Source organism: Polypterus senegalus, chromosome 3 (genome assembly GCF_016835505.1).
Source record: "Polypterus senegalus isolate Bchr_013 chromosome 3, ASM1683550v1, whole genome shotgun sequence".
Lineage (NCBI taxonomy): Eukaryota > Metazoa > Chordata > Cladistia > Polypteriformes > Polypteridae > Polypterus > Polypterus senegalus.
In genome coordinates, this window is record NC_053156.1 from 45,137,852 (window position 1) to 45,150,100 (window position 12,249).

A 12,249-nucleotide genomic window follows, 5' to 3' on the forward strand; every position below is an offset into this window, starting at 1 on the left:
ATATATGGAACATTAAAATAATGAATTGGGATAGAAATGTGATCTTTCTTAAACAAGAGAAAAAAATAACATTGCTCCAGTAAAGTCATCAATTTGAATGCAGAGTCATCAATATTATTGCTGACACACATACAGTGGTGTGAAAAACTATTTGCCCCCTTCCTGATTTCTTATTCTTTTGCATGTTTGTCACACAAAATGTTTCTGATCATCAAACACATTTAACCTTTAGTCAAATATAACACAAGTAAACATAAAAATGCAGTTTTTAAATGATGGCTTTTATTATTTAGGGAGAAAAAAAATCCAAACCTACATGGCCCTGTGTGAAAAAGTAATTGCCCCCTTTCTTAAAAAATAACCTAACTGTGGTGTATCAAACCCCAGTTCAATTTCCGTAGCCACCCCCAGGCCTGATTACTGCCACACCTGTTTCAATCAAGAAATCACTTAAATAGGAGCTGCCTGACACAGAGAAGTAGGCCAAAAGCACCTCAAAAGCTGGACATCATGCCAAGATCCAAAGAAATTCAGGAACAAATGAGAACAGAAGTAATTGAGATCTATCAGTCTGGTAAAGGTTATAAAGCCATTTCTAAAGCTTTGGGACGCCAGCGAACCACAGTGAGAGCCATTATCCACAAATGGCAAAAACATGGAACAGTGGTGAAAGTTCCCAGGAGTGGCGGCCGACCAAAATTACCCCAAGAGCGCAGAGGCGACTCATCCGAGAGGTCACAAAAGACCCCAGGGCAACGTCTAAAGAACTGCAGGCCTCACTTGCCTCAATTAAGGTCAGTGTTCACGAGTCCACCATAAGAAAGAGACTGGGCAAAAACGGCCTGCATGGCAGATTTCCAAGACGCAAACCACTGTTAAGCAAAAAGAACATTAGGGCTCGTCTCAATTTTGCTAAGAAACATCTCAATGATTGCCAAGACTTTTGGGAAAATACCTTGTGGACTGATGAGACAAAAGTTGAGCTTTTTGGAAGGCAAATGTCCCGTTACATCTGGCATAAAAGGAACACAGCATTTCAGAAAAAGAACATCATACCAACAGTAAAATATGGTGGTGGTAGTGTGATGGTCTGGGGTTTTTTTGCTGCTTCAGGACCTGGAAGGCTTGCTGTGTTAGATGGAACCATGAATTCTACTGTCTACCAAAAAATCCTGAAGGAGAATGTCCGGCTATCTGTTCGTCAACTCAAGTTGAAGCGATCTTGGGTGCTGCAACAGGACAATGACCCAAAACACACCAGCAAATCCACCTCTGAATGGCTGAAGAAAAACAAAATGAAGACTTTGGAGTGGCCTAGTCAAAGTCCTGACCTGAATCCAATTGAGATGCTATGGCATGACCTTAAAAAGGCGGTTCATGCTAGAAAACCCTCAAATAAAGCTGAATTACAACAATTCTGCAAAGATGAGTGGGCCAAAATTCCTCCAGAGCGCTGTAAAAGACTCATTGCAAGTTATCAAACGCTTGATTGCAGTTATTGCTGCTAAGGGTGGCCCAACCAGTTATTAGGTTCGGGGGGCAATTACTTTTTCACACAGGGCCATGTAGGTTTGGATTTTTTCTCCCTAAATAATAAAAACCATCATTTAAAAACTGCATTTTGTGTTTACTTGTGTTATATTTGACTAATGGTTAAATGTGTTTGATGATCAGAAACACTGTGTGACAAACATGCAAAAGAATAAGAAATCAGGAAGGGGGCAAATAGTTTTTCACACCACTGTATCCAGTAAAACCTACATGTAAGTTTTATGTTCACTGCTTGTTTGCAGAGTTATACAGTAAATAAAAGCACTATACTAATAATGCTTCACATTATGAAACATTGATGAAACACAGCATGGATTTCTAATCCCTTGAGTTCTGTCAAAAATGTACTTGTAATATGATCCACCAAAATTAGTATATATATTAAGTGACCATTGAGTATTTCATTTCACAGATTAAAACACAAAGTGACAACTGGGTGATTATCGGGTCTGAAACAAGCTCTTCATTTAGCCGAGAAGGTAACAAAACGTTTCCAAATTAATAAAAAAACATAAAAAAATATGTAGTAAGGTTTAAAAACAGAAACACTGAAGTTCATTTTTTTCCTAAATTTTAAATAGGCTAAACAGAGTATGTCACCTAGAAAAAGCAACAGTGGCAAGTCCACACGCACTGCTTTTAACGAAGTGCATCACATAGCCTATTATATATCTTGGACTGTGTAGAGTGGAAATGCTGATTAATCTAAGTGGGAGAATGACTGTTCATCAGGAAGAAAGCATTTCTTTCAAGTACACATAGGCAGTGCCTTGAAAGTGGTAAACAGAGGTGCTGCAAAATGCATAGACACACATCTAGCAAAGGGGTTACCAATAAGGAGCAAGCGGAGGTAGAAACTGACAAATGAGTAAATATATAATCAGTGGTGGATAATATTCAGTAAGTAAGTTTTCTTAGTAAGAAAGGAGTGTGTAAACAAAGTTCTTAGCACTTAAAAGTTATTGCTATTAAGAGGGCAACAGTGTGTTAATTAACAGGAAGAAGCACAGAGTATTACAGAGAGACTAAAAGTAAGGAATTAATAAGAGGGGAGAAAAGTTAGGAAAACAGCTATAGCAGTTCTTTAATCTGAAAGTAACTTTAAGAATGCAATTTAAATCATTTAAATTTAATAAAAAAGGAGTTGAGTAGTTTAGTAACAAATCTAAATTTTAAAAATTAGACAATCATAATGCAGGATGTGTTGCATTTCAGTTCTCCATGAAGGCTACATGTGCAGGAGATGTCAGCTTTTACAACACCTTGAGCTCAGGGGAACTGAACTGGAGGAGGAGGAGGAACTGGCTAGTCTGCTTTGCACTGGAGAATTGATGACCTGGCCCAGATATCTTTTATGCAGGTGGCATGGGAGGAGATTCCAGACCAGACAGGTACAGATAGGTGGGCACAGTCAGGCATAGGTGCAAGGCAAAGGGTGCACACTACTATCCAGGGGCATTAACCCCAGGACTGCAAGTGTCAAACTGCTTTCAGGGACTCTGAAAACTCTGGGGTGTTAAGCAGGCATGAGGGAGCCCAACAGGACATCTCAAAACCAGTTCCTACAAAGAGAGGGATAATGATAGTGGGGGACTCAATAATTAGGAAAATTGAAAAGCAGGTTTGCTACAGAGATAGAGTTTTGTGCATTGTGTTACCTTCTTGGTGTATGATAGAAGGGTATAGGTTCATTTTGTGATTGAGACTCCATTCAGAACAAATGGGACCTTGACAGGTTATATGTGAACCAGAGGGAGCACCAATGTGTTGGGGAGGTGTATGAGTAGGTTAGTTAAGGATTGCTTAAATTAGGGAAGGGAAAGACTGTACATGATTTGTACCTATCTATAACACAGATAGTTACATATATTTTTAGGAAAGGCTGGATAGAAAGAAAAAGAATGGAGGTTGCTGCACATGTAAAGCATAATTTAAATGTAAGTCTTCCTCAGTTGGATGATGAGCCATATCTTAGTGAAGACAGCTGAATTTGTCTCGAAAGCATTAGGGTTAAGAGGACTTATTTTAGGAGTGTGCTGCAGAAACTCAAACTTACATCTTTTTAATGACAGAGGTCGACCAATAATCTAGCATTGTTGGGACCTGTGGGGTTATGGATTATGGAGGTTGCCGGATTACCAATGGTTAGATTTGCAATTACAGTTTTCTGAAAAACTGTAAAAGTCCTTTGTATTTAAGCAAATCTCCAATACAAGGCAGCCTCTTTGGTGTTCGCACAATACACCACAATAAGCACATCGTTTATGAATTGTAACCAAGGCTGAGGCTAAATGTGAACAGGTTATAAAAATAAATGCATTAACCAAGTAGGAATGGGTTGCCTGTGCTTATAAGTTCACGGTAACATTTGATGCTGCATTGAATAGCACTACAACAATGGCAGCAAGTCAGTGCTCAGAAGGAGGAAATTTGAGACTATGCTTGCAGATATTATGTATGGAATAGCAGGGAAACCAGATTAACGGTGGCAAAATTAGTGATGGTCGTCTTGTGTTAAAAAGGCAAGATTACAGGGGGATATTATAGTATTGTGTGACTTTGTGACTTAACTATCCGAATATCAACTGAGCAAACAGAGAAATACAAAAGCAGGCATATTTATTCGTAATCAGTGGCTGTTTATTAACACGGTATGTTAAAGTTCCAATGCTGTGGAAAGCCTGTCTAGATTTATTGTTTTAATCAGGATAGAACTCAGGGTGTAGAGGTGTTTGAACCACCAGGGTCAAGTCGCTATAACACAATTCTTAGTGCTTTGGAAGAGCAAGGATACAAAACTAAACCTGCTTGACCAGATAAACCCAAGTCTAGTGCTTAAATGTAGAAACAACTGAGGAGCACTGGAACAGGTTTATAAATGTTTTACATATAATGCAGAAGAATTTAAAATTAGGAAGTTAAAAAAACCCTCAGAAATGGGTTAATATGTAGTTGAAAACAAGCTGCAAATGAAAATAACAGCATTTTAGTATTAAAAGAACAATCAAGGAGGAGGTGAAGTGTATTAGGAATAGTAAAGGGGAATTAAAAAATACAGACAAGTGAAACAGCGAATGGTCTAAACTTGCATTTTTCTTTAGTCTTCACATGCAAGGAAGAGGATAACCTCCCAGCAGTAAAAGGGACTACCAAGGAGGTCTGAATGATTGACCAGATAATATTTATCCTTAAGTGCGAAGTTAGAGAGTACATATATAAACCCTTGATGCACATTTTTTACTGCACATTGGGAAATTCCAAAGGACTAGAAAATTACAAATTTCCCATTATATAAAAAGGGTGATCAAGCTGATGCATCTACAGGCCAGTAAACTTAAAATAGATCACAAGTAAATTGATGGAGGTAATCTATGACGGAAAAGACTGAGCAACAGATGGCAAGAACAGGAGTTTTACTGAACAGTCCGGCATGGGTTCAGAAAAGGGAGGTTATGTTTTACAAACATGCCGGAATTCTATGAGGGTGCAACAAAAAGTATATGATCAAAGTGGAGCTTATGATATTAGTAATCTTGACTTTCAAAAAGCATTTGATAAGGTACCATATGAAAAGCTGTGTGTCAAACTAAAAGAAGTGGGAGTCCAAGCTGGCTAAGTTTGCAGATGATACCAAGCTAGGAAATTGATAGATAATATAGAATCAGTTGAATTATTATAGAGTGACTTGGGTAGTGTCATGACAGGATTCCTTGGGATTGGGTATTTTAAACAAATGAGCACTCAGGTTTATACAGAATGCATATGTGTGTCGTTCTTTTAATGTAATGGGGTCTGTAATTAGCACCAATGCACCTGCATCACGAGAAGTCTAAGAATAGCAGGAACAGAGAGAAAAGGGGGAGATCGGAATGAAAGAGGAAATGGCAGAAACTGGAAGGTGGGCCTGAACTATGGAAATGAGGCAGAGTGGTCAGTGGCCCAGGGATAAAACAAGGGAAATGTTACATGAAGGGCAGATCACTCCTGCCTAGCACTGTAGGCAGCAAGAAAGGGGAAGTGATAGTGCTAGCTAGTGCTAGTGGACACCACTGAAGGAAGTCATGACAGGTGCTAGCGAGTATGACTACAACAGCTGGCGTCTCCACTAGCGATAAGACCTGGGAAGGGTGAACTGGAGAGATGGGAAGAGAAAGGACCAGAGGTGATCAGAAGGTCCAAAGTCTGCAAAGTTTTCACTTTTGGCTTTAAAGGGATTATTTATTGCTATTTTATCCTCCACAAGTACTGGATTTTATTATGATTTCCTTTTTTTATTGCAGGAGCACTGCAGTTTTGTTTGGAACACTACTGGCTGAGAACAAAGGCATGTTTCACCATACTCTTGTTGACTGCTTGTGTTTGTCTGGCTCATCCTCTGTTATGTTACTGATAGTTCCAGGTTCAATTTGCCAAAGGACATGGAGCCAACCTGGACCGTTACAGGCAGATGAAATATAAAGTAAGTAAATGTAAAGAATTACATACAAGAAATAAAAATATTACATTTCAATACACAATAGGAGGTCTAAAAATTGAAACTATATTATGAAAAGAACTTAGGAGTCGTAGTAGACTCATTACATTCAACTTCCATGCACTGATCAGGAGCCATTAAGAAGGCTAACAGAATGTTTGGCTATATAGCATGATGAGCAGAGAACAAGTCCAAGGAGACTATGATCAAGCTTTATAATACACTGAGATGAAGCCTCATCTGGAGTACTGTGTACAGTTTTGGTGTCCAGACTACAAAAAAGATCTAACAGCTTTAGAAAAAGTCCAGAGAAGAACAATGAGTTTGATTCTAGTACTGTAGGGCATGAGATATGAGGAAATATTAAAAGAGCTGAGCATTTTCAGTTAAAGCAAAAAGATATGAGGTGACAAGACTGAAGTGCTTAAAACTATGAGAGAAATTAGTACAGTGTTATTAGACTGTTACTTTAACAGGAGTTAAATAAGAACATGGGAAAGCAGAAACACTGGGAAGAACCACAGACACATGGAATAAGTTACCACACAGTTTTAGAATAAAATAACATCAGACTTGATGTTATTTTGGAAAATTAGAATGTATAGGACTGGCAAGCTTGGCTGGGCTAAAAAGGCTTGTTCTTGTCAAATTTTTTTTGTTTTAATTTTCTAAAATGTATCCCAGTTGACTGGCTTCCTTTTTGCATCCCTTAACAGCCTACATCTTACATGGGTGCTAAGTTTTGATGGAGGGCCTTCTTTACACAGAGACTGGGTTGTGTGATAATGGATTCAATCTAGTTTTTTTTTTGGTTTCCTCTCTCCACCTTATGCATTTGTATTGCTTTGTCTCTTACTTCTGTGGTCTGCTCTTTAATCTTTATTTTCACACTGGGTTCACACGCTACCTAGTGACCCATACGCAGAGTGATGTTTACATCCAGAAAATGCGTCTTTCATTCTGACTGTTCAATGGTATGGTAGAAATTAATTATTCAATTAAGTCCAAATGAGAGGCAAATGTGTCTTGTTTGGGAACTGTTTCTCACTTTAAGCTTTTAGAGCTTTACAGTAGGAAGACTTATGCAAACAACATTTTTCCAGTTTAACATTTTTTTTTTTTTTTACACAAATATACAATTGACAAATTATTTAATTTTAAGTAACACACTGTTAGAACAATTAGGTTGTCAATAAAATACTGCCATGGGGTGGGATGATGATGGTGGTTAGCACTGTTACCTCACAACGACTCTGGGCTCAAGTACCATGGCTGGTTATTGTCCATGTGGAAAGTGCATGTTCTACCCATTTTTATGAGCATTCTCATCCTGATACCTCACCAAACATGCATAGTTATGGTTAACTGGAAATCCTAAATTGGATGTTTACATGAATGGATGCTGAAATGGGCAGGTCAGGGTTCTTTCCTGCTTTGTGTCCACTATTGCTGGGATAAGCTCTGGTTATCCATGATGCTAAGCTAGACTAAGCAGATTGGAGAACATCACTTAAGAAATGCAAGCAAAAGTCAATCACCAGCAAATAAGGCATCCATGTAAATAGCCAATAATTACTGTAAAACCTCAAAAAAAAAACATTACTCACACAGACGGCATTGATATCTGATTCATGACCAGTGAAGGTCTGCCGGCACATGCTATCTCGGATGTCCCAGAGTTTCACAGAGGCATCACAAGCACCGGAGACAAAGGTCTTAAAATCTGGGGACAGCGACAAGCTCATCACATCCCCACTGTGTCCTGTAAATGTTGTGGTCTGCTGACCTGTCTCAATGTCCCACAATGCACTGTAAAAACAAATTGAACACGTTATTTTTTTATTTGACCACGTGGAAGAGTTAAAGAAATATGGTCAGCAAACACATTTTACCAAAAATTACTTTACAGAAATTATGAAAATCATGAAACTAGCATCAGATATGGAGGACCACCTGACAGCTTACATTAGAAAAAGACGGTAATTATCAGGGCTATTGTAAAAAGCAATGCTTTATATGGCATTTCAAATTTATTTCCTGACACAAGACAGCTTGTCAAAACACTCAGAACACAATTATATTTCTCCAGACTTTTCTTGTGAGTTATGTGCTTGCTTCCAGCCTACAAGGTTTAGTTTCTGACCCATCCTGTTCTTATTTCTTCCAGTGGTATGGAACTTAAAGATTGATTCACTGTTCAAAGGTTAAACAAAAGAAAAAAAGGTAAGCAAACTTGCCTTACCAACTTAGAATGAACTCTCACATAAGTAGTACAGCATGCCAAGATGATCCTGAACACTAGAATTACCAGAGTCTACGAAAAAACTCGTAAATCCGTCCCACCTTAAATCGCTTCTTAAAATCGTTCACATCTCTCCACCAACATCTTTTGTCATCTAAATGTGCTGATAAAAATCAGGCTGCAAGCAGCCGGCTATTCCATCCCCCCACCGACTTAGAACGTGCACAAACTTCTCTCAGCTCATGCCTTGATTGATTTTCTGGGAGTGAAGTGGAGAATTAGACTGGAAATAATAGATCGTTGTTTGGAACGCACGCATTTCATGTCTGTTCCGTTTCTACAGTATTCTGTGTAAACACATTGTTAAAACAGAAACGTTTTTTATATTCTACTAGTAGATGACAAAATGTAGGCATTAACTATATAATGTATGAGGCCTGAAGTATCAAACAAATACTTTCACAAAAGCTATAAATCTAACACAACAATTGCGCTTTTATTCAAAAATAGAACTGCAGAAACAAAAAGCCGCCTTAACATGTGACATTGACACCCGTTTATTATGGCTGCCTCCATGGTGCAATAGAATCAGCTGCCGACTGGGAATCAAACGGTCGCGAGTTCGATCCTGCACCACTCCATTTTGAGAAGTAAACTGCTCTTAGTCTTACTATTTTAGAATAAAAACATACATTTGATTTCAGTCTGTAACAGCCGGTGTAATTTATTATACTTGTAAAGGTTAGCTTTGTTTTTTTAGTCAGTTTTATTATCTCAGCCGCGTTCACGAGCCCAAACACATCACACCCCCGCATCTTTTCACATAGATGCGCTGTAAAAGAGGTAAACTCAGCTCCCTTCTACATCGGAGCAAGAATGCACATGCCATTGCATGCATACTAAAGTGTCAACAGGCACTTTTCATGGCATTGCACATGTATTTTTTGAGCATGTTTTGAAGAAATCATTTTATGACACGATTTACCTTTATTTACTTACTTACCTCCTAAAGCCTAAAGTCACAAGTAGTGTGCAGAGGGAATGCTCAAAAATGTGTGTAATGCCACGAAAAGTGCCTGCTGACACTTTAGTATGCAAGCAATGGTATGTGCATTCTTGCTCCGATGTAGAAGGGAGCTGAGTTTACCTCTGTTACAGCGCGTCTATGTGAAACGATGCGGGGGTGTGGTGTGTTTGGGCTCGTGAACACGGCTGAGATAATAAAACTAACTAAACAAAAAACAAAAACAAAGCTAACCTTTACAAGTATCATAAATTACACCGGATGTTACAGACTGAAATCAAATGTATGTTTTTATTCTAAAATAGTAAGACTAAGAGCAGTTTACTTCTCAAAATGGAGTGGTGCAGGATCGAACTCGCGACCTTTTGATTCCTAGATGGCAGCTGATTCTATTGCACCACGGAGGCAGGCATAATTAATGGGTGTCAATGTCGCATGTTAAGGCGGCTTTTTGTTTCTGCAGTTCTATTTTTGAATAAAAGCGCAATTGTTGTGTTAGATTTGTAGCTTTTGTGAAAGTATTTGTTTGATAATTCAGGCTTCATACATTATATAGTTTATGCCTACATTTTGTCATCTACTAAGTAGAAAATAAAAAATGTTTCTGTTTTAACAATGTGTTTACACAGATTACTGTAGAAACGGAACAGACATGAAATGCATGTGTTCCAAACAACGATCTATTATTTCCAGTCTAAAACTCCACTTCACTCCCAGAAAAATCAATCAAGACATGAGCTGGGAGAAGTTTGTGCACGTTCTAAGTCGGTGGGGGGATGGAATAGCCGGCTGCTTGCAGCCTGATTTTTATCAGCACATTTAGATGACAAAAGACGTTGGTGGAGAGATGTGAACGATTTTAAGAAGCGATTTAAGGTGGGACGGATTTACGAATTTTTTCGTAGGCTCTGGTAATTCTAGTGTTAAGTTTATTTGCAAACCATACTGCTTTTGAGACAACAGAACTGACTTGACTAGCCTATAACAGGTTATGACAGTCTGGAAAGAGGATCATGTTACTTTACCATTTGTTGATATACCACTGCATGGAAAAACAGAGCTAATTCTCTGGCTAGTTTCCTTCGAAGTCCACAGTACAGTTTTGTGAACTCGGATAAGAAACATTGAGCTGTGTTGTTGGATCCTGTTGATTACATGAATGTCATGGAGCTGCTATCACACATGTAGTGAAAGCTTCCTTTAGTAACCCATGCATATAGGGTGGAAGGATGGGAATGAACTTTATAAAAGTCAAGAGTTTTAAAGAGTTGAAAGTAGGGTTGGGCCACGTGAGGTTAGGCTGACACACAGCATGTAGCACAGCAGCTGGCAACAGCATACATGGTAATGTTTGGGCTGCAGCAGCCACATGCACAACATAAAAGAGAAAATGACTGTTGAAAGTGTTAACAAAAACTTGGAAAGAAAAAAAAAAAATTCATTGTTAACAATGGCCACAGCCCAATGCTCAGAAGACAAGGCTGTTGCCGAAAAGAAGGGAGTGAGGAAATCGACAATGTGGAGATATTTTGGCTATTTGAAGTCCAACAAGAAACAGTAGCGTGCAATGCAATTTATAGTGGGTCGAAAGCAAGATCCCTCAAGGACAGGTAATACCAGTAATCTTTTGTACCGTCTGATGCAACACTTTATAATCCCAGACACAAGTAAATGCTGCACCAATGGGGATTTCTTGTGCTTTTCGTTTTTGCCTTGGAGCATAAGCTGGCCACGATTGAATGAATGTCAATTTTGTTTATGTTCTTTTTTGTCTACATTTGAAAGCTGCTCAAATTTGTACTGAGGTTATATACACAGAATGTATTTGTGGGTTTGTTTCCCAACCATTTAAAGCCATTTGAACCTATACAAAGGAAAGGATACAGTATACAGGTAGTTTGAGATTTTAATTTGCATTAATACCTACTTTATATATCTGAAACTGACTGAAGAATTTACTTTGAGCTCTCCTGTAAAACATAAAAGCTTCAAGATTTTAGTTTTAGAAGATTTTAGAATTAAGATTTTATTTATTTGGAGTTGACCAAATTTAATGTTTTCTACTGTAAAACTTCCAAGCTTATGATTGGTCAGAATTGAAACCTTTTTTTATTTTGTATTACCATTTCTATTTATTTTGAAGTTGTGCATTTTTTGTGTTCTCCTGTAACACCTGAAGTTTTTCACTGGTCAGAATTAAGATTTTATTATATTTGCCTATTTTATTTATTCAAAATAGAGTTGTATAATGTTCTACAGTACAGCTGTCATGTTCAACTTCTGAGAGAAGAATATTTAAAACAAAATAACTTATATTTTCACATTTCACTTAAGAGTGAAAAGGAACCTTTAAGCTGAACAGAAAGTGATTTGATTTATATCATGATATATATCAATAGACTGATATGAAAAAATTATTGTGATAGGATTTTTTTCCATATTGCCGAGCTCTAGTTGTTCGATTCTTTTAAGCCTTCTTCCAAAAAGTTCATAGCTTAACTAGTAACACTCATATCAAGCTAGTTTAATATAGTTGATCAACCAAAAATACATATATTTGAGAGAAGGTGCTGCTCCACAAACTTCTATAATGACTTAACTACTGTGTATGTCTTGAGGCAGTCAAAACCCACATTTCTTCTATTCCATGGTTAGCCTAACACAGCTAAATGTTATTTCTTCAACATTCTCTAAGTAATGACTAATTTCTGCATACCATTTTGCATCTGAATTATTCTGTTAAAGCCAATATTGTCCAATCCCTTACTTTGTGAGCGATAGCCTATAACTACTTTGAAGAGGATGCTTTATTGTAAAGGTTGTTTTCTTTCTGTACACAGTACATAACTAATCCAAACATCAAGATCATTTTCAATATCAATCTTACATCATTTTGGTACTAGATTCAATAAGCATATCTAGAGGGTCACAAAGGCAAGACATTTTCATAGTGTAAAA

General features: G+C 37.8%; 1 protein-coding gene across 2 annotated transcripts in view; it reads right to left on the reverse strand.

Moving 5' to 3' along the window:
- The window catches only part of LOC120525093 (guanine nucleotide-binding protein G(I)/G(S)/G(T) subunit beta-2), a 190,385-nt gene that overhangs the window by 12,338 nt on the left and 165,798 nt on the right, over positions 1–12,249 (reverse strand). For both annotated transcript variants that reach the window (XM_039747094.1, XM_039747093.1), the window contains exon 8: positions 7,633–7,834. In XM_039747094.1, coding sequence (XP_039603028.1) covers positions 7,633–7,834 — 202 coding nt within the window. The remainder of the gene's footprint in view (positions 1–7,632; positions 7,835–12,249) is intronic.